This window comes from Oncorhynchus masou, chromosome 12, assembly GCF_036934945.1.
Source record: "Oncorhynchus masou masou isolate Uvic2021 chromosome 12, UVic_Omas_1.1, whole genome shotgun sequence".
Taxonomy (NCBI): domain Eukaryota; kingdom Metazoa; phylum Chordata; class Actinopteri; order Salmoniformes; family Salmonidae; genus Oncorhynchus; species Oncorhynchus masou.
In genome coordinates, this window is record NC_088223.1 from 49,530,518 (window position 1) to 49,556,452 (window position 25,935).

At 44.3% G+C, this 25,935-nt stretch overlaps 1 protein-coding gene across 1 annotated transcript; it reads right to left on the bottom strand.

Annotated features, from left to right (window-relative positions):
• Window positions 1-282: 282 nt before the first annotated feature.
• Window positions 283-19,300, bottom strand: LOC135550270 (H(+)/Cl(-) exchange transporter 5). The gene is made up of 13 exons (XM_064980924.1): window positions 19,206-19,300; window positions 18,658-18,792; window positions 18,352-18,500; window positions 7,125-7,224; window positions 6,809-6,996; window positions 6,598-6,720; window positions 6,292-6,498; window positions 5,745-5,825; window positions 5,056-5,598; window positions 4,722-4,908; window positions 4,074-4,472; window positions 3,151-3,367; window positions 283-2,717 (listed from the first exon to the last, which is right to left on the bottom strand). Exons 2-13 carry the CDS (start codon window positions 18,782-18,784, stop codon window positions 2,627-2,629), a joined length of 2,412 nt encoding a protein of 803 aa, XP_064836996.1. The 5' UTR covers window positions 18,785-18,792; window positions 19,206-19,300; the 3' UTR covers window positions 283-2,626.
• Window positions 19,301-25,935: the final 6,635 nt, after the last annotated feature.

The following is a 25,935-nucleotide window of genomic DNA, read 5'->3' on the forward strand; positions in this document are numbered from 1 at the left end:
TTATTGACGGCAATGTCAAAAAAAATGTGACTTTTCTTTGACTGTGTATCTGACTATTGCTTGAAACAATAAACAAGATTTACTGTCAAGACATCTTCACTTTCTCATGATGGGCATGGAAGGCCACCCAGGCCGTTCACCGACCGCGGTGAGCCATACTCTGGTTAGACCCTCAGGGATAGACTTAACAGGTTCATGATGTTGGGAGTGAGAATGACTGCAAACTCGTGTAATGTACTTGTTGGTGAGTAACTGGGCACAAAGAGCACATATCTATTCATGTGAAAGTTAACATGGTTTTAATTCATAGCAAAGTTAAAATGACAGGGGGAATAAATAAATTATTCATCTTTCACATTTTTGAATCTCAGTTGCACCTCTTTACATGAGATGGTAGTGATACAAAACCATTGCAGATGGTTGTGATACAAAACCATTTACGGATGGTAGTGATACAAAACCATTGCGGATGGTAGTGATACAAAACCATTGCGGATGGTAGTGATACAAAACCATTGCAGATGGTAGTGATACAAAACCATTGCAGATGGTAGTGATACAAAACCATTGCAGATGGTAGCGATACAAAACCATTGCAGATGGTAGTGATACAAAACCATTGCAGATGGTAGTGATACAAAACCATTGCAGATGGTAGCGATACAAAACCATTGCAGATGGTAGTGATACAAAACCATTGCAGATGGTAGTGATACAACACCATTGCAGATAGCATAAATACTAATACAAACAGACACACAGTTTAATAATGTAACTGTAGCTACACCCCCCCCCCCAAAAAAAAAAACTGATAAGTACTTTATTTGTAAATAAAGTGCATTAAAAATGAAATATGAAACCCTACAGTTAAAATGAACTACGGTATACAAGTAATACAACAATGGAGACACACTTATGGATAAAGCAGGGTGTCAACGAATCCATAAACCTAGCTTAAGAATGGCCACCATCAACCTGCTCAAGGTAAAAGTGAGATTTGAGCATTCCTCGCAGGGCAGGTTCCTCAGCTCGGATCGCGTTTAAGAGCGTACGCAATACTTCAGTCACTCATTCTTAGTGTGGACTTTGACGTCGTACGACACGAGGGTCTCGTGAGACAGTAAGAGGATGAGATAATAGGGAGAAAGAGATCCAGAGTTCTTCACTAGTGTTGACAGGCCAGTCCTCTCTCTAGATCCGCCAGCCCTTGCCTGGGGCTTTAGCAAGAAGACAAGGAAGTGAGCGCAACAAGAACACTGGACACGTGTGCCCCTCTCAGACCATGGACAGACGACGAGATAAGAGGAAGATGATATGAGATGTGACATACTGGAGACCTCTTCCTCTTCTCGATACACCAACACTGATCTTGTCCATGACCTCAAACTACCTGTTAAGACTCATCATCACTGACTTGATGATTGTGTAGTGTGCTGGATAAAGTGATCGGTGTACTTGTGATGCAAGTATATGGTGCGCAATAAATACTAGTCACTGAAAAGGTCATGAAGCTCAGAAATATAGGGGTGCGTCTTCAAAATGAGTAATGCATATTTTCACGGTTGCACTTTTGAGTGTTACTGATCAGTTGATAAAGTTTAGTAATCAGTCCCTCCTGGATTGCACTGGGCTTTTTGGTGATATTTGCAGGACAAAAACCTTGACTTCGCTGCGGCAATTCTGACATTTTGCATGTGCTGATGAGGGAAGCATTTTGTTGAATTTTGTTAAAAGTGCAGTGATTGGCTGAAATTCACTTTTTGCCCTGCGGTGATGGGTCAGTTTAACGCAATAATTAGACTGTTTCACGTGGAAATGGTACGGTGATTGGTCAAATGTGCAAGTCATCGCATAATATGTCAAATTGACTTAGCAAAAAAAGAAGAATCGATAGCAGAATTCTGGAGAGACTGAGCCGGTTAGTGCTGGTTAGCGCACAGTAGTGCCTCCCTGTGGTCAAAGAGGATAACCACAGCACGCATGTTTCCAAGGAAGGTTATTTTAGTCTGTAATAACAGTGTGTCTGTAGAAGAAAACCTGGTCTGTGTCAAAACCATCACCTATTACATGACAAAAAAGAAAGACAATGCCAAAGAAACATACATTTCTTTGGAGCTAAAAGTGTTTGATAGGTTGAAGCTGATTATTTCCACTCCTAGCTTAGTGATTGTATGGGGGTTAAGTTTTCAAATGGCAGTGGTTTGGCTTGTACCTCAGGATTCCAGACTTGGTCTCAGCTCCTTTAGGATCCTTGGTAGCTCTAGGAGACACATGCTATACCTGAACAGCTGACGAGGAAGACCACTCCTGCCTATCCGGCCAAGGGGAAAGAATGTTCTCCCAGTTACCGACGGTCATTTAATAAGCCATAGACTTTTTCCTAAATCCAGTTCATCGTTTGGGTCAATCCCGGAAAGCCAGCTTGCTGTTGAAGTGCAATGAATTCTCTGCCTCTATAGGTCTAATGAAGCGGTCAGTTGTCACTGCAATGCTTTCAAAAGTGGGAGGAAATCCACTAGTTAGACGTGAACATAGTGCAATGGAGTTGGCCTGGAGACCGGCCTGGGTAAAAGCTGTGGTTCCACAGTGGTGTCTGGCCAAAGGTTCTGCAGCTGGTACTGAAGCATCAGTTGAAGAGGATCGAGTCTGGGTCCCGGTTGGCTATCTGGGCCACGTGCTTCAGAATGTCCTTCTTTGTGATAATCCCCAGCAACCGACTGCAAGATAGACAGGGACAAAATGTCAGAGGTCTGGACTTCTTACCATATACAAACTCTTTTACATAAGTAAGTTCTGTCACTTTTTTTGTCTGTCTTGGGGTTTCTGTTCAGTTCTACTCATGAATGTACACTACCATTCAAAAGTCTGGGGTCACTTAGAAATGTCCTTGTTTTTTGAAGAAAAGCAAAAAAAAATGTACCATTAAAATAACATCAAATTGATCAGAAAAACAGTGTAGACATTGTTAAGGTTGTAAATGACTATTGTAGTTGGAAACGGCTGATTTTTAATGGAATATCTACAATATCTACAATGTGCTTTTCTTTCAAAAACAAGGACATTTCTAAGTGACCACAAACTTTTGAACGGTAGTGTATAGAAGTAGTGGTTCCTAGCCTCATAGCTAGTTCTCAGTAGCAGGAGCTTTACCCATTGTGTGTGATGAGGCATTGGCGCAGGCCCAGCTTCCTGAAGATGTCCACCACAATGTCCATGGCGGTGTGGTCTGTGACAGTGAAGGGACTAAGGTCCATGATGCCCCGCAGCTTCAGAGGAGGGGGGCTGCTGGGGGGCTGAGGGGGCGTGTACTCCGTGAAGAAGATCCTCGAGGTGCTCACTATCCCATCCTGACGCTGTCTGGCATTATCTGAGAGGGGAGAGAGGGTTTTTACAGAGTAGCAGAGACAAATAAAAAGGTGTTAAATACACTGCTAATGACATTGAGAACGTTTACATAATAATTAGTAATAATTAGATATTAAACTGATTACGGCAGAAGGCAGATTACATTAGTCATGTTAACACCTTACTCCGCTTATCTTAAAATTAAAACACCTGTTTTTTTTGTGTTTTTTTAATCTTTTGAAATATTAGGACGTGTAAACACCTTAATCAGCTTTCCAGCGGTATATTTGATCTACGGATGTGCTAGCACCAGCTGAGCGAGCCTCCCTCTCTAGTGCGAGTGAAGTTGAGCTCAGAACAACTGAATGTACGCATCTTAGAAATAGTTTGAACATACAAAGTTTGTATGCCCCGATTCAAATATGCGTTCCAAAAATAACAAGCCCGCTGTGGAAACAAAAGTTTATTTTGATTTGGCAATTTTTGGCATTGATCAGTGCCACCAGGTAGCCTGATTTCAGAATGTGTCCGTGTAAACAAGACAATTAGGGAAATCGTTCTTCTTGCAAATCACGTAAACGTTAGAATCAAACCATCATATTCACCAGACTATCCACGATAATTGCCTTATTGTGTCCATGTAACCACACTCAGTTATGATGACAATGAACATGTTGGTCAAAAGCCAGCATCTAGCACGACACAAGACGATGACCCATCATCCATACCTATGGAGATGGTGAGGTCCCTGCGCAGCACGAAGCCCACCAGGCGCTGGGACTCATGGGAGACCACCACGGGGAACCCGCTGTAGGTGGTCTCTGTGATCATGGTCTCCACGTCCTCTACCGTCATGCCGTCCTGGGTCAGTACGGAGAGCGGCGGGTCACTGCGACGCGGCCGCATCACGTCCATGGCCAGGGTCTTATGGCTAAACTCCTCCTTGGCCTCCAGGAAGGGGTAACCGTTGAGGCGGATGTGCGCCTCGTAGATGCCCTCGCGCCCGATGGCGTCCGCCACCCACTTGCTGGTCATGGCCGCGGCCATCAGGGGCACGATGTACTCCAGCCCTCCGGTCAGCTCGAACATGATGACCACCAGGGATACGGTCATGCGGGTCACCCCACCTGTGGGCACAGAGAGAAGGCTGGAGGCAGAAGTCTCGTGGCTGTGCCTCATGTCGACATTTAACCAGGAACAAAGGAGTTCAGAGTAAAGACAAAACCAAGTGAAGAAAACACTCGTAGACATGCAAGGTGCCAACATACAGGACTCTTGCAGGCCTTACCTAAGCAATCAGCAGGCCTTACCTAAGCAATCAGCAGGCCTTACCTAAGCAATCAGCAGGCCTTACCTAAGCAATCAGCAGGCCTTACCTAAGCAAGCAGCAGCCCCCACCATGGCGTAGAGGCCTGGGGTGATGCAGTCAGCACCAGGAGAACACCAGCCCCTGAAGATCGCCCAGTCATGGTGGTAGTAGGCCAGCTGCTCCATGCCTATACCCAGCAGCCTGCCTGCAATCGCCCCCACCGCCATACTAGGAATGAACAGCCCGGAAGGAACCTGGAGGAACGGAAAGACATGATTTATAGAAAAGACTCAAATCCCATGGTTGAGCTCGCATTGAAATCATACAAGTAAGCGGTGCCATCTCTAGACAGATGTGCCATAAAGAAAGGCTACGGTACAAGGAACAAGGTCCTCTCGTACCTTCATGCCAAAGGTAACCACGGTGATGAGCATCTTAAAGACAAGGGCCAGGGACAGCTGCCACATGGCCGTGTAGACGTCATCTCCAGCTGGACGGTCCGGCAGCTCGTTGCTGCTCTTGGTAACGTTGGCGTTGTCATAGTTACACAGCTTGGAGGAGTCCAGCAGGCCACAGTCGTTGAAGAGCTCAGAGATGAGCTCGCTGGTGCTGGTGCGGGTGTAGCTGTTAGGGAAAGCCACCACCGCCGTGACTGCGGTGACAACCAGCACCTCCAGGACCGGGTAGTGGCCCAGCCACGTGGTCTTACGCCGCCGGCACCACGCGATGTTGGCTCGGATGAAGAAAGCGCCCCAGATACCGCCAAAGATGCCAAGGAGGACGAAGGGTATGAGCTCCAGGAGGTGCCAGGGGGTGTGGAACTCCACGTAGAACAGCACCAGGCGGCTGTTGCCAAACGGGTTGATGGAGCGCAGGGTGAAGGCTGCCACCAGGGCCGCGAAGAACGACCGCCACAGGGTCTTCAGAGGGAAGTAGTAGCTCACCTGACAGGATCATGAGGAGCAGGACAGTTACCATAGACAAATGTCAACATTTGAATTGAATGTTCAATTTAACTTGAAGAGTAGTTCAACTTGAATCAGAAAGCACATAGATTTGCATAAGAAGAAGAAGCCAAGGCATTTCTCACCTCTTCCAGACTGAAGAGCACTCCTCCTATGGGGGCACCAAAAGCCACAGACACACCAACGGCAGCAGCAGCAGACAGAACCTGACACAGACAACCAAGGAGAAGGTGGTGATCAGTGTGTCCTTACACTAAGACTTTATAACACAGCACGGCAACAAAGCTGAATAACCGCTGTGAATCAATGGCAAATATCTCAGGCGCAGTGCTAACAGAATTGAGAATGATAATTGCTGGCACTGCACTTCCATTCATACTAGCTCGCTGTGGCAGGGGAGAACAAGCATCACCCTGGGGTATATGTTTATTGAAATCGTAAACCCACAAGACCATCTACAGGCTATTTATAATGTCATGGGGGTTTCCAGTGCGGAGTCTGACTTGAGGCTCTCTCAAATTCTTTTGACACGGTGTCAACGCAAAACAACATCAGTGTTCCTAGTTTCTGGAATTTGTGTCAGCTCCATGAAAAAGACTGTCAAAGGTTAACCTGTCCATCCATATAAAATGTGCAAATGTTTGTGAATAGCCCACTGCTATTGTTCCTCACCTCTCTGCGCTTGGCCTCGTTCTTACGGTACTTGGTGAACAGGTGGCATAGGATGTTGCCACAGCAGCAGGCCACGTGGACCAGGGGCCCCTCCTTCCCCAGGCTGAGCCCCGACGACACAGCCAGGACCAGGGTGATGGTCTTGATGATCAGGGTCCACTTCCCCAGGTACCCTCGTATGATGAACCCACTCAATATGGTTTTGATCTGGGAGAGAAAATAAATATCACGGGTAAATGAACCACATCATTTGTCCTCTTTTCAAAAGACATATCAAACAAGGCAAGAGGCATAAAGTAGTCGTACCTCTGGGATTCCAGAGCCACAGGCATAGGGGGCGAAGGCCCTGACCAGAGTCACAGCCAGGAAGGCGAATAGTAGAGCCCAGCACACGTACATTAGGTAGTTCGTAATGTACGCAAAGGGACCCTGCAGAGAGAAATGTCACAATAAGACTGACCAAAATAAATCACGTAAAAAAAAAAACAATGGCTCGAGTCGTACAATTTTAACCCACCTCTGTTGTGCCAATGATGAGCTCGGCCCAGCTTTTCCACTGGGGACACTTGTCCCTCTCCTGGAAGGTGGTCTCGTTGGAGGTCCAACAGCAGTGCTCATGGTTGAACCAGAACCCGTTCAGACAAACCCCTTCCTTGAGGTCTGTCATCCAGTGGGCTGATATGTCGATCCCACCTGCCAAAGCACCTGGAATAGACCACAAGGTAAAATTACTAACACTATCAATGGTTTCCAGGGTGTTGCTGTGAGGGGTTTAGTAGAAGGAATCAAACGAAAAAGTCTAATGATAAACATCTGTATCCGTTTAGACTGACCTGACATGAGTCCGATCAGCAGCATGAGCAGCCATCCAGAGAAGGCATCACTGACACTCTTCACCAGCGCCCATGTGGACTCTTTGCTTTTACTGGTAATCTACAGAGAAAGACGTAAATATTCAGCTGGGCTGAAGTGCGATTCGGTATACCTTTTTTCCATTGTTCACATTCACTCTTCCAAGATCTCGTCGAGCCAATCGAACCCAATACTGACATTGACAAATTAAACAGAGAATTGGAAGAATAAAGAAAGAGACTGGACAATTATGGCAGTATCTCTCAGGGGCCTAGAATTAACAATTCTCCCTGCTTTTGTCTTAGAAGACAGTTATTTAATGCAGAAACAGGACAATATTTTGAACAAATGCTCTCTAGATTCTCATGTTGCTTGTCATTGCAAAGACTAAAGCAGAGATAATGTGACAGAGTGCTACTACAGAGTGATTTTTTTTAACCCTTTTTGCTCTCCAATTTCGTGGTATCCAATTGGTAGTTACAGTCTTGTTCATCGCGGCCTCGGGAGAGGCGAAGGTCGAGAGCCGTGCGTCCTCCGAAACACAACCCAACCAAGCCGCACCGCTTCTTGACACAATGCCCAATTAACCCGGAAGCCAGCTGCACCAATGTGTCAGAGGAAACACTGGTGACCATGTCAGCGTGCACTGCGCCCGGCACAACACAGGAATCGCTAGTGTGCGATAGGACAAGGACATTCCTGCCGGCCAAACCCTGCCCAAACCTGGACAACGCTGGGCCAATTGTGTGCCGCCCCACTGCGATGCAGTGCCTTAGACGACTGCGCCACTCGGGAACCCTACTACAGAGTGCTCACGTCACTTCCTGTTGAACGCCGAACGAGGGAGAGCTCTATTTGATGTTTTGGAAAGTTTTGAAAATCTATTGAAAAAAGTTTGGTTAATAGCTAGCTACCTTTTGAGTTTGGATCCCGTGACACGGTTGGCATCAGTTGCTGAAACCACTACTATCTGTCCTGTGATCCTGCCGACCAAGGCCGGGTCTGAGGAGCTGCTTGGCGTAGAAAGTAGCCCAGTTGCTAGCTAGCTAGCTAGCTGCCTATCAAGCTAGCAGGGTTTTCTTGAGGGCTTGAAGATTTTCCTGGGCTTGTGACTGGCTAGATCCCTGCTGTTTGTTGTTGTGTTCGATCTACCCTGTGTCCTGCCCCGTCTGGAACTGTGAGGAGTGACAGCTTAACCTACGTTGCTACCATGACAAAGACCAAAGCCAGCAGGAGTACCACTGAGGATAGTGGTGTCTATCACAGGTGAAGGATATTTAAAATGAACAGAAAGGAGTTCTACCAGCAGTTGTTACAACAACAAAACTGCTTCAGGTTTTTGGCCAAATACTGATGGTGTCAACTAATAAAAGAATCGAAGACCTGACCAGAGAGGTTCAGGACCTGAAGAACAATTTGCAGTTCTCCCAGGGTCAGCTCGATGAGTTTAAACATGAGAACGGGAAGATGACAGCAATCTGTAAGCCCTTGCGAGAGAACATCAGTTCTGTATGTGAATCCATGATGACAATGACAGAGAAATCAGACTCCCGAGGGAAAATCAAGGCAGAACAACATTGTTGTGGACGTAATTGTGGAATCTCCACATGAGATCTGGACGGAGTCGGAGGACAAAGTGAGGGAAATGATCTCGGAGAATCTAAAGACGGATCACAGGAAGATTGAGGTGGAGCATGCCCACAGGAAACCCACCACTGGCCCAGGTGACACTGGCCCAGGCCGTAAGTGGTCAAGTTCCTGAGGTTCAAGGACAAGGTAGCTGTTCTAGAAAGAGCCAAGAACATGATCGGAAGGTACATCTTCCTTAACGAGGACTATCCTGAAGCTCTGCGCCAGAAGAGGAAAGAACTTATCCCAGTCATGAAAGCTGCCAGAGTGAGTGGGAACATTACTTACATCTGCTATGACAGGCTCATTGTCCCAAAAGCCTGGAAGGGATGAGAGAGCCAAGCCTACGTGTTCATAGCTTCAACCCTGCAGCGCACACACACCCACTTATATCAGCTTGCTTAGTTTGCTCTTTTCTGTATTATGTCTATCTCTGATAATCCACCCAGGAAAGGACTGAAATTGCCCATATTACTATATGTAGCATTAGAAATAAGGTAAATAAAATCAAACTTGCTAACATCAGATAATATTCATATATTAGCCATTTCTGAGACTCAATTAGATAATTCATTTGATGATACAGCAGTTGCAATAAAAGGATTTAACATCTATAGAAGAGACAGACATGCTTATGGGGGCGGTGTTGCTGTATATACAGTTGAAGTCGGAAGTTTACATACACCTTAGCCAATTACATTTAAACTCCGTTTTTCACAATTCCTGACATTTAATCAGAGTAAAAATTCCCTGTCTAGGTCAGTTAGGATCACCACTTTATTTTAAGAATGTGACACTTCAGAATAATAGTAGAGCAAATGATTTATTTCAGCTTTTATTTCTTTCATCACATTGCCAGTGGGTCAGAAGTTTACATACACTCAATTAGTATTCAGTAGTATTGCCTTTAAAATGTTTAACTTGGTTCAAACATTTCGGGTAGCCTTCCACAAGCTTCCCACAATAAGTTGGGTGAATTTTGGCCCATTCCTCCTGACAGAGCTGGTTTAACTGAGTCAGGTTTGTAGGCCTCCTTACAGAGAGATTCTTGATGAAACCTGCTCCAGAGAGCTCAGGACCCCCACAGTTTTATGACAGTTGTAAATACCTGCAGGAAACTCTCTCTCCCACTCTTTCAGAAATGGAAGTTAAATCACCGTGTTACCACAGAGAAACGTTGCAGTACGGTAACATCAAAAGTTTGAATAATGAAACAATAATTCTGTAATCCAAACAGTTGGAAGGGTCCATGGGTACTTAAAGAACAATAATGTTGAATTCATTACTAATTTGTGATGTAACTAAGGACAGTGGAACAACATAACTACCTCTGAATGTGTATATTCCCCAGTGATCAGATTCACATCTAGATGTTGTGGAACTTAAAATGATTAAATATGAAACTATTTGTGAGAAGATGTGATGTTAGCCTTCTAAATGAGATAATTGTTTTTCATATGATGTTTTAACCTGTCAGTGAGCACGCCCACGTGAGCACAGACATTATGCTAAACGTCATGGAACGCCCCTTTTTCCAGAGTGCATAAAACCCCTTTGTGAAGAATTAACATACAGTGGGGAGAACAAGTATTTGATACACTGCCGATTTTGCAGGTTTTCCTACTTACAAAGCATGTAGAGGTCTGTCATTTTTATTATATGTACACTTCAACTGTGAGAGACGGAATCTAAAACAAAAATCCAGAAAATCACATTGTATGATTTTAAGTAATTACTTTGCATTTTATTGCATGACATAAGTATTTGATACATCAGAAAAGCAGAACTTAATATTTGGTACAGAAACCTTTGTTTGCAATTACAGAGATCATACGTTTCCTGTAGTTCTTGACCAGGTTTGCACACACTGCAGCAGGGATTTTGGCCCTCTCCTCCAGAGAGTGGGCCAGACCTTCTCCGGATCCTTCAGGTTTCGGGGCTGTCGCTGGGCAATATGGACTTTCGGCTCCCTCCAAAGATTTTCTATTGGGTTCAGGTCTGGAGACTGGCTAGGCCACTCCAGAAACTTGAGATGCTTCTTACGGAGCCACTCCTTAGTTGCCCTGGCTGTGTGTTTCGGGTCGTTGTCATGCTGGAAGACCCAGCCACGAACCATCCTCACTGCTCTTACTGAGGAAAGGAGGTTGTTGGCCAAGATCTTGCGATACATGGCCCCATCCATCCTCCCCTCAATACGGTGCAGTCGTCCTGTCCCCTTTGCAGAAAAGCATCCCCAAAGAATGATGTTTCCACCTCCATGCTTCACGGTTGGGATGGTGTTCTTGGGGTTGTACTCATCCTTCTTCTTCCTCCAAACACGGCGAGTGGAGTTTAGACCAAAAAGCTCTATTTTTGTCTCATCAGACCACATGACCTTCTCTGGATCATCCAGATGGTCATTTGCAAACTTCAGACGGGCCTGGACATGCGCTGGCTTGAGCAGGGGGACCTTGTGTGCGCTGCAGGATTTTAATTCATGACGGCATAGTGTGTTACTAATGGTTTTCTTTGAGACTGTGGTCCCAGCTCTCTTCAGGTCATTGACCAGGTCCTGCCGTGTAGTTCTGGGCTGATCCCTCACCTTCCTCATGATCATTGATGCCCCACGAGGTGAGATCTTGCATGGAGCCCCAGACCGAGGGTGATTGACCGTCATCTTGAACTTCTTCCATTTTCTAATAATTGCGCCAACAGATGTTGCCTTCTCACCAAGCTGCTTGCCTATTGTCCTGTAGCCCATCCCAGCCTTGTGCAGGTCTACAATTTAATCCTGATGTCCTTACACAGCTCTCTGGTCTTGGCCATTGTGGAAAGGTTGGAGTCTGTTTGATTGAGTGTGTGGACAGGTGTCAAACAGGTGCAGGAGTTTGGACAGGAGTTCAAACAGGTGCAGTTAATACAGGTAATGAGTGGAGAACAGGAGGGATTCTTAAAGAAAAACGAACAGGTCTGTGAGAGCCGGAATTCTTACTGGTTGGTAGGTGATCAAATACTTATGTCATGCAATAAAATACAAATGAATTACTTAAAAATCATACAATGTGATTTTCTGGATTTTTGTTTCAGATTCTGTCTCTCACAATGTCTGCTGTGTGGACTGAGCAGTTGAAAGAGTAAGAACATTTCAGCGAGACAACTCAAAGGTGAATGTCATTAACGCCAAGATAATGGAATTAATTGCCCTTAACAATCGACCGTTCTCTGTCGTAGGTGAACAAATTTATTTTTATTTAACTTTTATTTAACTAGGCAAGTCAGTTAAGAACAAATTCTTATTAACAATGACGGCCTACCCCGGACAAACCCGGACGATGCTGGGCCAATTGTGCGCCACCCTATGGGACTCCCAATCACGACCAGATGTGATACAGCCTGGATTCGAACCAGGGACTGTAGTGATGCCTCTTGCACTAAGATGCAGTGCCTTAGACCACTGTGTCCATGTGTGTGTTAACTATTTAACTGTACTAGAATGCTTAAAAGGCTGCTAAAATCAGTGCATCACTATTACAAATGGTTAAGAAATCTACAAAACGAAAGACAACACATTCACAGTCTGCAGCTGAGCGCCACGACCCAACAAACATGCCAAAAGACAAAAGGAAGAACCGCAAGCATCGCACAAAACACGGGGGGGGGGGGTGAAATGCCAGAAGGGGGGGGGGGGGAAGGGTGGAATGCCAGATTTTCTGTCTGAAATGCCTGTTTCCTTTGCGTTTCCTGGCAGTGAGGGACTGCTTCAAAGACTATCACAACATGCACAAGCTACGGTGAAAGTGAAACCTAATCATCTTTACCTGGGATGTAAAACGAACAAGAATGACATTTTAAATAGATCAGCTCATTTCTATTTTTGCACCTTTTTTTAGTGAAGGACACGTGTCTAACCAAGTTTGAGTTTGATAAGACTTTTTATGTATATCTGTTGCTTTTGTATTGTTTTTGTAAACCGTTCATTTGTATGTGGGACCAATACATTGGATATGCCTAGGCTAAACGTTCAGCTACTTTGTAGAGGTTGAAAAAACACTTGGATATCCCCTGTATGTCCCCCGACACCCACACAATGTTTGAGAGAGGTTGGTGTTGTTTTTATAGTGAACAATAACTTTTAGGCACATCCAGTGTACAAAAACAGTGCAATTACCACATTCAAAATCTTTGGACTGGTTAGAAAGGACACTTGAACGTACCCTGGATACCCCATAACACCAGCACAATGTTTGAGTGAGGTTGATATGGTAGAAATTGTGTTTTTATACTGAACAAATAGCATTTAGGGATTGCAAATATGTAATAGCACTGGAATTATCTAATTTAGAGACATATGCCACTTTAGAAAGGTTTAGGGACACTTGAAAAACGTCCTGTGACCACACCTGACACCACTTAACTAAAACATCTGCCCATTTGTAGTTGTTACAGTTGAAGTGGGAAGTTTACTTACCAGACTTGTGGAGGTCTACAAATTTTTTTCTGAGGTCTTGGCTGATTTCTTTTGATTTTCCCATGATGTCAAGCAAAGAAGCAGTGAGTTTGAAGGTAGGCCTTGAAATACACCCACAGGTACACCTCCAATTGACTCAAATTATGTCAATTAGCCGATCAGAAGCTTAAAAAGCCATGACATCATTTTCTGGAATTTCCCAAGCTGTTTAAAGGCACAGTCAACTTAGTGTATGCAAACTTCTGACCCACTGGAATTGTGATCCAATGAATTATAAATGAAATAATCTATCTGTAAACTATTGTTGGAAAAATTACTTAGATGTCCTAACCGACTTGCCAAAACTATAGTTTGTTAACAAGAAATGTGTGGAGTGGTTGAAAAACAAGTTTTAATGACTCCAACCTAAGTGTGTGTAAACTTCCGACTTCAACTGTATGTCTATCAAAACCATTTTTTTCCTGATGTTGTTCACATGTTGTGGAAGCCATCTGATGCGTTTCCAGCTCTGGGAATCAATAATTCACTTATAGCTTGTCAATGAAAGATTAACCATTTAAAAAAATATATATATATATTTTGAAAGTATTTTGTGTGTGCTTGATCTTGTGTATTCTGAACATGCTCCTACCTATCTCTCTGATTTGGTCCTGCCGTACATACTTACACGTACGTTACGGTCACAAGACGCAGGCCTCCTAATTGTCCCTAGAATTTCTAAGCAAACAGCTGGAGGCAGGGCTTTCTCCTATAGAGCTCCATTTTTATGGAACGGTCTGCCTACCCATGTGAGAGACGCAATATTGGTCTCAACCTTTAAATCTTTACTAAAGACTCATCTCTTCAGTGGGTCATATGATTGAGTGTAGTCTGGCCCTGGAGTGGGAAGGTGAACGGAAAGGCTCTGGAGCAACAAACTGCTCTTGCTGTCTCTGCCTGGCCGGTTCCCCTCTTTCCACTGGGATTCTCTGCTTCTAACCCTATTACAGGGGTCACTGGCTTACTGGGGCTCTCTCATGCCGTCCCTGGAAGGGGTGCGTCACCTGAGTGGGTTGATTCACTGATGTGGTCATCCTGTCTGGGTTGGCGCCCCCCCTTGGGTTGTGCCATGGCGGAGATCTTTGTGGGCTATACTCAGCCTTGTCTCAGGATGGTAAGTTGGTGGTTGAAGATATCCCTCTAGTGGTGTGGGGGCTGTGCTTTGGGAAAGTGGGTGGGGTTATATCCTTCCTGTTTGGCCCTGTCCGGGGGTGTCCTCGGATGGGGCCACAGTGTCTCCTGTCCCCTCCTGTCTCAGCCTCCAGTATTTATGCTACAGTAGTTTATGTGTCGGGGGGCTAGGGTCATTTTGTTATATCTGGAGTACTTCTCCTGTCCTATTCGGTGTCCTGTGTGCGTTCTCTAATTCTCTCTTTCTTTCTCTCTCTCGGAGGACCTGAGCCCTAGGACCATGCCCCAGGACTACCTGACATGATGACTCCTTGCTGTCCCCAGTCCACCTGACCGTGCTGCTGCTCCAGTTTCAACTGTTCTGCCTTATTATTATTCGACCATGCTGGTCATTTATGAACATTTGAACATCTTGGCCATGTTCTGTTATAATCTCCACCCGGCATAGCCAGAAGAGGACTGGCCACCCCACATAGCCTGGTTCCTCTCTAGGTTTCTTCCTAGGTTTTGGCCTTTCTAGGGAGTTTTTCCTAGCCACCGTGCTTCTACACCTGCATTGCTTGCTGTTTGGGGTTTTTAGGCTGGGTTTCTGTACAGCACTTTGAGATATCAGCTGATGTACGAAGGGCTATATAAATAAATTTGATTTGATGTAACTCCTATCTTCTGATTGTTTCCTCATAATCTCCCAGATGTTTTCTTTCCAAATATACCAAGTTTTGGCATGTCAGAATCATGTAATTACACATGAATGGCAGTTGCTCGTCTATTTTGGCAGAAATCTACATTTTTACATTACATTTTAAGAGGTTAAGGACCAAATCATTTACAGGTCGCAAAATAGTTGGGAGGAGATTTTTGATGTACCGATTCCATGGCACATGTTTTGTGTCAGTTCATAAACCAATGCTGGATTCAAAACGTATTTTCCATTTGAAATTATTATACAAAATTCTTGCAACCAATAGAATGTTATGGGGGATACAACCATCCCAGCTCTGCAGATTTTGCTGCGAAGAGACAATCATTAGATTACTTGTTTTGGTACTCCCCATATGTAGCTTGATTTTGGTCACAGGTTCAGGAAGGGCTGAAAAATTGCATTTACTTGGAGCTAACTCTTAAAATAGCACTGCTGGGTGATTTGGGAAGTCATAGTCAATTGATAAGTTGGTAAAAATATAAATAGTATGCATGAGCTGGAATTACAAGTGTTGTTGTCCATTAGTTTACTCCAATTAGGGGAGGGGTGCAAGGATTAGGGGAAAATAATAAGGAAAATATATATGACAAAAATATATAAATGGGTGATTGGAAATGATGCAGACAATTACATTGATAGAAGCCACAATATAACTGCACTATTAAAGCTGATCAACCTACTTTTTTAAAGAGTGAATCCAAGGTTGGATTACTGAAAAGGAGAGGGATTTCCTCATCACCCCTCACCCAGTATGTTCAGCTTACTATGGCCTACCTAAGATACACAAGAAACTACCTGATCCTCCTCTGAGGCCTATAGTCTCTGGTAACGATCGTCTCACAGAACCCCATCCCAATTTGTCTATTTTTTTTTCATTAAAAAGTTGGTTCCTTCCCTCCCAGCATTCAATACCGACACCACTGATGTGCTATAGACCCTTGAGGATGTCCAAGTTGAATGTAATGATATACTTATAACTATGGATGTTCAAAGTCTTTATACAAACATCCCCCATGCAGAAGCCCTCTCCCACTAGCTGTAGCAGATACACACCCTGAAGATCTGCTGCCCCCTTCTGGTTTTATTTGGAAATTAACAAAAATGGCGTTATCTATTAACTGTTCATTATGCTGGCTCTTTTTACCTAGAGTATGAAGAATACAATTGAACAAAGCTGAATAAAATGGAAAGAATATTTTCTCCAAACGATTTGAGGGAGTATGCACATGCAGCTAGTCTGTGCTGAGCGTTAAGAAATAAGTATTCCTATATGCTTAATTTAGAGTTATTAATGTAACTTTGGTTGTTCTACAAACGTTGGGCTATGTTTGGATTTTGAATACATTGTACAGCATAATGTGACTAATGATGATTTGAAAAAAGGTCCATTGAAAGGAATGAGCTCTGCTTTGTTTTTTGCGCAGGCTGCACACTACCTCAGTCACAATTTGACAAGCACTTGATAATGCCTAGAATTTCACAGCGGCATCCCCTTTGTGTGTCCTTAATTCACCCTAAAAGAATCCATGCCATTCGCAGCCAGTGGCCGCAGTGCCCTTCTTCCTGAGTGCTGCGAGCTCCATCACATGATCAGGTCTTTCTCACAGGCTACAAGTGAAGACAGACACATCGGGGATGCAACTGCACGCATCTTTATCCAATTCCAAGATGCATATTGAAGATATTGGAAGAACTGTCCACATTTACTTTTCATCAGCCAACAAGATGAGTAGGCCAAACGAACAGCAAAAGCACTAGCCTATGTCAATTTACTATCCCCAATAGTGCAAAGGTTGACCTATTCTATTCTGTTCGAGAAATAAATATTCCAAACATAGATTGGGACAGTTGTGGGATGCGATAGATCCCAAATTAAACAGATCAGAACGTTTATCTTAAAATGTTGATAAACTATTAGGCTATTTCTTCACATTATAAGCACAGCAATGCGCACATGGTAGTAGGCTATAAGTGCGAACGTTCCATTAGCGGAAAACACCATCATCAAAAGTGACCGCAAATGCAATTATGCTTGTAATGCTTTTATTTTAAAGGTGCATTTTTATGGTGAAAATGATCTTCCCCAAACTTGAAACTCACGCGCTGCTTATACATGTTGATTATCAATGTTACCAATGTTGATCCAAGATGGCGTAGCAGTCGGATGTGTGTTTTTGTCTTGTCCCCTCCAGTCCCATGTAAACATTGTTTTTCCCTGTATGTTTGTTTATTCCATGTGTAACTCTGTGTTGTTGTACGTGTCGAACTGCTGTGCTTTTATCTTGGCCAGGTCGCAGTTGTAAAGGAGAACTTGTTTTCAACTAGCCTACCTGGTTAAATAAAGGTTAAATAAAAAATATGCTAGTTAGGCTCTACACCCCTTGTACAGTGGATTAATGTGCTTAATTTTAAGTTATTTGGCCACTTTAGTTGTGATACAAACCTTATTAAAACATATAGGCCTACGGGCTAGGCTACATGAGGTGTGCGACTATGTTTCGAAAAAGTCACACAAAAAAGGCATTGTTTCTTATGCTGGGCATCATTCACAAGTGATAATATATCATTCACAAGTGATAGGCTAATATTATCACCCATTAGACTAGTCTTGATTTAACATGATTTACATATAATAAAGAATATATTTGTGAAATTTGATTCCGATTTAGAATGGACCATGATTTAGAATGCACCTGCTTCGAAACAGGGGCAGTGTGAAAAAATGCAATCTATGCACTTAAATAGCGAATGGAGGACGCTTTTCCCTGTGATTTGTTTTCATGTCAGCCAGGTAAGCTATACCCCTGTAGTAAATATAAGCAAAGTTCTTAATATTAGGAAAGTTGAGAAATAAATATAGTAGGCCTAGTCTATAGAAAGCTGATCCTCCTCTTTTTAGTAGAGGCCATCACTCTCTCTTTTCTCACGCAATTGCATAGTCTATTGAAATGTTGCACAACATGAGCTCATGGACTCTCATGGAGTGTTTGATTAGATTTTCAAAGACATTTGCATTCATGTCAGTGTGATTAGAGGGACAATAGAGTGCTGAGTACCAGGTAGTTAGGCTACGAATTACCAAGTTTGGTAGGCTATGAATGACCATGAGCAGCATCAGAGCATGAAGAAGCCTAATTACCATGACCGTGGAATTTGACTGCCTTCATGACTCATGATCGCCGGTGTAGCTGTAATACGGTCACCGCAACAACCCTAGTTAAGAGTTAAAAGAACAAGGAAGTAAATAATTGTAGGTCACCTCTCTGTGGCGGTCGCGGTCTTTGGACTTCTCCCGCACCCAGTCTATGGTGTTAAAGTCCTCATAGGTGCCCACCCCTGGCACCGGATCATCCAGCAAGTCCATCAGCTTAGGCACCCCGTTCACCTCCTCCATACCTGGGTTATCCCCTGGACGAGAAGGGATAGACGTGAGGATTTAAAAGTGTCACATATTCTGGTGTGAAATAATACAAATAAAATAACACATTTGCAATACCCATGACTTGTTTTGGCACAAAAGATGTGTGTGTAAAATCAATACAACACAGACAGGCATTGGTCTTACCAGAACATTTGTCTCGGTCCAAGGGTGGTACATCCTCTGTATTAGAGAAGTCTAACGTCGCCCCTGCTATCTCCACCATGTCCTCGTCACTTGTGCTGCTCTCGTTGCAATATCCGGTGTTATCCATCGAGAATCCTAACGGAATACACACAGCATAAGGTCAGGGTCCAAAAGCAGAACGTTCAAAGGAATCCTCCACCTAACTACATTCGCTAAACTAGCTACATCTGGGGGTGAGACGTGAGCTAGCTAACGTTGGCTAGTTAGCTCTGTCTGTTTTAATTTGTGTTCGACTGGCTGTTGTGGTTAGCTTCTAGCTAAATACTGACTGACATCAACCGGCATGGAACCTAGCTAGCTATTTATCTAACGTCGTTAGCTAACTCACGTTAGATAGGTGGCTGGACAGCTAACTAAAGCTAAGTTAACTAGCGCGGTAGCATCAGCCACACACTCATAAACCTTGAAAGCAATAGTAAGAACAGAGCTTCCTGTGCAAGCACATACTATTGACATCATATTAATAAAATAAAACAAGTCGTTATTACTTCGTCGGATGGATTTCGACAGATAACTCCGCTCTGTTGTTATCCTATCGGATTTTAACCGAATTCCAACAACTTCCTGCCACAACAGACATTGAGAGCGGATCCCAGATGCTAATACTGATCAGTTTATCGTTGATGGATTATTCCTTTATTTCCCCAAGGATTCTGGCTAGAAACCCATCACAATGGAAATAGAGTAGATTTTATTTGACTATTGAACCCACCAGTACAGCAAACAAGGATCACATTATGCCTCGTCTAGTCCCCAAACTCATTGCCAATAATGATTCCCTGGGCGTCACACACAGACCTGTATATTTGCATGTATGCAGATGACAAAGTTAACAGCATTAAGTATTTGGGTGTATGTTCATTATTGAAATCAATCACTATTTCTTCAAGCATGCATTGTAGAAGGTTCAATGACTTCTCAAAACTGTCAACCTCATTGTTTTCTAGAAAATAAACACAGCACAGACAATGGTGAGAGTTAGTATCCTGGTGTACCCTCGGTTGAATAAATCAGACTTTGTCCACAGTGCATATGTAGCCTAGTGACCTTTCCTTGGCATCTCTGCTTCATCTGCACCAATATTTGGACATAAGATTAAGTGAAAACAATATGATAAGTAAATCACCTTCACCAGTTCAGTACTTTCACGACAATCAATGACTGAAATGCAAGATGGTAGATAGCCAATTCAAATAAAATGTTATTGGTCACATACACATGGTTATCAGATGTTAATGCGAGTGTAGCGAAATTTTGTCAATTGACATGTAGGCTGGTCTACAGAATTATTCTGGGGTATGAGTCAGTACAGGTCCATCAAAGCTGGGACCAAGAGACTGAAAAACAGCTTCTGTCACCAGGCCATCAGACTGTTAAAAATTGAGTCACCACCAGCCGACCCCCTGTATGTGTTTCTGTTCCAGACTCTGACATGCTTGTTATAATATTTATTGATTTACATTTTTAGGATTTGTGTGTATTGTATTGTTAGGTATTATTACACTGTTGGAACTAGAAACATAAGCATTTCGCTGCACCTGCATTAACATCTGCAATAGCATCTCCAAAATATGTAGGAGACCCATAAAATTCGATTTGATTTTTTAAATAATCAAACCTGGTATAAAAGTCTGTGCATGGAGACCTAAAAACTTCCCAAAATGATTGTGTTATTTATTAGTATGACAAAACATCCAAACATGTCACAACACGGGTCATGAATTACATCCTCTAAGTCACCCTGTGGATATTTTTATTTCCTATGGCTACATTGTTTCTGGTCCTGGGGCTATTATGAATATTTATGACTAAGTCTGAATAATGAGTGGAAGCTGCATGCCACAATTCATAATCCCAGTTCTTAACACGTAAATCCCTCTTTCCCCTGCCACTGCTCCACCAAAGATTAAGCTATGTGAAGTCCCACTGGGCACACACTGGTTGAATCAACGTTGTTTCCACGTCATTTCAATTAAATGACGTTGAACCAATGTGGAATAGACGTTGAATTGGTGTCTGTACCCAGTGGAGATTTACAGCTAAATTTAGGAACACAATATGTGGTAGCTGTTTATATATATCTTTTTTTGTGTTAAATGCATGATTCTGCTGACGCAAGATCTACTTTGATTGAACTTTTCATATTAGGGGCCAAAAGAAAAAGGAACACTCAAGTGATTTGGACTCATGGGTTATTCCATGCCAGGATGGCCCAAAGATATGTATGATGTTTTGGATCTTCCTGAAATAAAATACATAGAAATGTTGTTCATTTTTAGACATGTGTTTAACAATATACTCTATAAGCACATACAATTTCCAGAGTGGGCTCTCTGGTACATTTGAAGATATGACCCATGTTATACATATCATTTGGCATTATAGGTCATTAATCAACCACCAGCAGAGGAAGTTCCCTTTGAATCCATTTTCTGATTCACTCTGTTGGTGGTGCTCATAAAATGAAAAATAACTTCAAAAGTAGCAGAGAGCCCACTCTGGAAATGTGATGTGCTTGTAGAGTATATTGTTTAAAATAATGTTTAAAAATTAGCTAAATCAAAAAGGTTACTTTTGAGATATTTACTATATATGTTTTATTATCCATAAATTAATGTAAAGAAATTGTATTCTTAACACTACTCACATTTCAAAGCACACGGTAAGGTTTCAAATAACACCAAGACTGACTTTGTAGCATCTAGACTCATTGTCAGCATGACGGTACAACCATAAACGTACTACTGCTACTGCTACTTCTTTAGCACCAGATAGGTCTCTGCTTTGCTATCCACAAGAAGCTGAAAGGATCCAAAAGATTGTTGCTCTGACTTGCATCGTCTGAAAATGTATAGATTAACAGTGAAAATGAAGTCATTGACAGTGAATCCACATCAACACCATCCTCACCAACTTTAAACATCTGCTATCTGAGCAGCTAACCGATCGCTGCAGCTGTACATAGTCCATTGGTAAATAGCCCACCCAATTTACCTACCTCATCCCCATACTGTTTTTATTTATTTACTTTTCTGCTCTTTTGCACACCAGTATCTCTACCTGCACATGACCATCTGATCATTTATCAGTCCAGTGTTAATCTGCTAAATTGTAATTATTCGCCTACCTCCTCATGCCTTTTGCACACAATGTATATAGACTCTTTTTTTTCTTTTTTCTCTTTTTTTCTACTGTGTTATTGACTTGTTTATTGTTTACTCCATGTGCAACTCTGTGTTGTTGTCTGTTCACACTGCTATGCTTTATCTTGGCCAGGTCACAGTTGTAAATAAGAACTTGTTCTCAACTAGCCTAACTGGTTAAATAAAGGTGAAATAAAAAATTATAACAAATATTGGAATAGAAGAGAGCAAAATCTCCAGGTTTGTTAGATAATAGTTGGAGAGAGAACCATGTCGATGTACTGACCGTGGGATGTGCTAAGTTCGCATACAGAACATAGAACTGACCAAAGACCAAGGGCAGACATCAATTGTTATGTACTTGAGTGAAGACCCAAAAGCGGTTTAACAGAAACAGAGTTCTTTTAATGAAAAAACAGGAATGGCATAGATCCTCTTCCGACTTTGTCAATGGCACAATAGACTACCCGCAGAGAGGGCGACAAATGAAACATAAAGTCCCTCTGATGAATAGCTGGGTAGCGGCGACAGGCTGCAGGTCGCTCTGGGTCGGTGCGGGTCACAGAGGAACGGTGGTAGCTGATCACACGTAGCATATGATGAACTGGACACGGTGCAAACAAAAGATAGTTAGTAGTGTACAGGATGCACCTGCCAGGCAGACTCCGACAGGATAGGACTAGGAGGAAGCAAACGAGACGATAGCTTGCTTCTGGCATGAGAAACACAAATGAGAATCTGACACCGAAAGTAGCAGGAACAGAGAGAGAAATTGAGACCTAATCAGAGGGAAAAAGGGAACAGGTGGGGAAAGGGTGAACGAGCTAGTTAGGAGAGATGAGGAACAGCTGGAGAAGGAGAGAAAGAGAAGGTAACCTAATAAGACCAGCAGAGAGAGACAGAGTGAAGAGAAAGGACAGGAACAGACATAATAAGACATGACAGTACCCCCCCACTCACCGAGCGCCTCCTGGCGCACTCGAGGAGGAAACCTGGCGGCAACGGAGGAAATCATCGATCAGCGAACGGTCCAGCACGTCCCGAGAGGGAACCCAACTCCTCTCCTCAGGACCGTACCCCTCCCAATCCACTAGGTACTGATGACCACGGCCCCGAGGACGCATGTCCAAAATCTTACGAACCCTGTAGATAGGTGCGCCCCTCGACACGGATGGGGGGGGACGAGCGGGGGCGCGAAGAACGGGCTTAACACAGGAGACATGGAAGACCGGGTGAATGCGACGAAGATATCGCGGGAGAAGAAGTCGCACTGCGACAGGATTAATGACTTTAGAAATACGGAACGGACCAATGAACCGCGGGGTCAACTTGCGAGAAGCTGTCTTAAGGGGAAGGTTCTGAGTGGAGAGCCATACTCTCTGACCGCAACAATATCTAGGACTCCTGGTTCTACGCTTATTAGCGGCCCTCACAGTCTGCGCCTATAACGGCAAAGTGCCGACCTGACCCCCTTCCAGGTGCGCTCGCAACGCTGGACAAAAGCCTGAGCGGAGGGGACGCAGGACTCGGCGAGCTGAGATGAGAACAGCGGAGGTTGGTACCCGAGGCTACTCTGAAAAGGAGATAGACCGGTCGCAGACGAAGGAAGCGAGTTGTGGGCGTACTCTGCCCAGGGAGCTGTTCTGACCAAGACGCAGGGTTACGAAAAGAAAGACTGCGTAAGATGCGACCAACAGTCTGATTGGCCCGTTCGGCTTGACCGTTAGACTGGGGATGGAAGCCGGACGAGAGACTGACGGAAGCCCCAATCAAACGGCAAAACTCCCTCCAAAATTGAGACGTGAACTGCGGGCCTCTGTCCGAAACGACGTCTGACGGAAGGCCATGAATTCGGAAAACATTCTCGATAATGATCTGAGCCGTCTCCTTAGCAGAAGGGAGCTTAGCGAGAGGAATAAAATGAGCCGCCTTAGAGAATCTATCGACAACCGTAAGAATAACTGTCCTCCCCGCTGACGAAGGCAGTCCGGTGATAAAATCTAAGGCGATGTGAGACCACGGTCGAGAGGGAATGGGAAGCGGTCTGAGACGGCCGGCAGGAGGAGAGTTCCCAGATTTAGTCTGCGCGCAGACCGAACAAGCAGCGACAAATCGACGCGTGTCACGTTCCCGAGTGGGCCACCAGAAACGCTGGCGAATTTAGCGTACCCCCGAACGCCGGGGTGGCCGGCTAACTTGGCAGAGTGGGCCCACTGAAGAACGGCCAGACGAGTAGGAACGGGAACGAACAGAAGGTTCCTAGGACAAGCTCGCGGCGACGGAGTGTGAGTGAGTGCTTGCTTTACCTGCCTCTCAATTCCCCAGACAGTCAACCCGACAACACGCCCCTCAGGGAGAATCCCTCGGGGTCGGTGGAGACCTCAGAAGAACTGAAGAGACGAGATAAAGCATCAGGCTTGGTGTTCTTTGAGCCCGGACGATAAGAAATAACGAACTCGAAACGAGCGAAAAACAGAGCCCAACGAGCCTGACGCGCATTAAGTCGTTTGGCTGAACGGATGTACTCAAGGTTCCTATGGTCAGTCCAAACGTTCTCCAACCACTGTCGCCATTCGCCTAGGGCTAAGCGGATGGCGAGCAGTTCGCGATTACCAACATCATAGTTACGTTCCGACGGCGATAAGCGATGAGAAAAAACGCGCAAGGATGGACCTTGCCGTCAGAGAGGGAGCGCTGAGAAAGAATGGCTCCCACGCCCACCTCTGACGCGTCAACCTCAACAACAAACTGTCTAGAGATGTCAGGTGTAACAAGAATAGGTGCGGATGTAAAACGATTCTTGAGAAGATCAAAAGCTCCCTGGGCGGAAACGGACCACTTAAAGCACGTCTTAACAGAAGTAAGGGCTGTGAGGGGAGCTGCCACCTGACCGAAATTACGGATGAAACGACGATAGAAATTCGCGAAGCCAAGAAAGCGCTGCAGCTCGACGCGTGACTTAGGAACGGGCCAATCAATGACAGCCTGGACCTTAGCGGGATCCATCTTAATGCCCTCAGCGGAAATAACGGAACCGAGAAAAGGAACAGAGGAGGCATGAAAAGTGCACTTCTCAGCCTTCACATAAAGACAGTTCTCTAAAAGGCGCTGGAGGACGCGTCGAACGTGCTGAACATGAATCGGGAGAGACGGTGAAAAAATCAGGATATCGTCCATATAAACGAAAACAAAAATGTTCAACATGTCTCTCAGGACGTCGTTAACTAGTGCCTGAAAGACAGCTGGAGCGTTAACGAGGCCGAAAGGAAGAACCCGGTATTCAAAGTGCCCTAACGGAGTGTTAAACGCCGTCTTCCACTCGTCCCCCTCCCTGATGCGCACGAGATGGTAGGCGTTACGAAGGTCCAATTTGGTGAAAAACCTGGCTCCCTGCAGGATCTCGAAGGCTGAAGACATAAGAGGAAGCGGATAACGATTCTTAACTGTTATGTCATTCAGCCTCGATAATCCACGCATGGGCGCAGGGACCCGTCCTTCTTCTGAACAAAAAAAAACCCCGCTCCGGCGGGAGAGGAGGAGGAGACTATGGTACCGGCGTCGAGCGATACAGACAAATAATTCGAGAGCCTTACGTTCGGGAGCCGACAGAGAGTATAATCTACCCCGGGGGGGAGTAGTTCCCGGAAGGAGATCAATACTACAGTCATACGACCGGTGTGGAGGGAGAGAAGTGGCCTTGGAACGACTGAACACCGTGCGCAGATCGTGATACTCCTCCGGCACCCCTGTCAAATCACCAGGCTCCTCCTGTGAAGAAGAGACAGAGGAAACAGGAGGGATAGCAGACATTAAACAGGTCACATGACAAGAGACATTCCAGGATAGGATAGTATTACTAGACCAATTAATAGAAGGGTTATGGCGAACTAGCCAGGGATGACCCAAAACAACAGGTGTAAAAGGTGAACGAAAAATTAAAAAAGAAATGGTTTCGCTATGATTACCAGAGACAGTGAGGGTTAAAGGCAGCGTTTCACGCTGAATCTTGGGGAGAGAACTACCATCTAAAGCAAACAAGGCCGTGGGATCCCTTAACTGTCTGAGAGGAATGTCA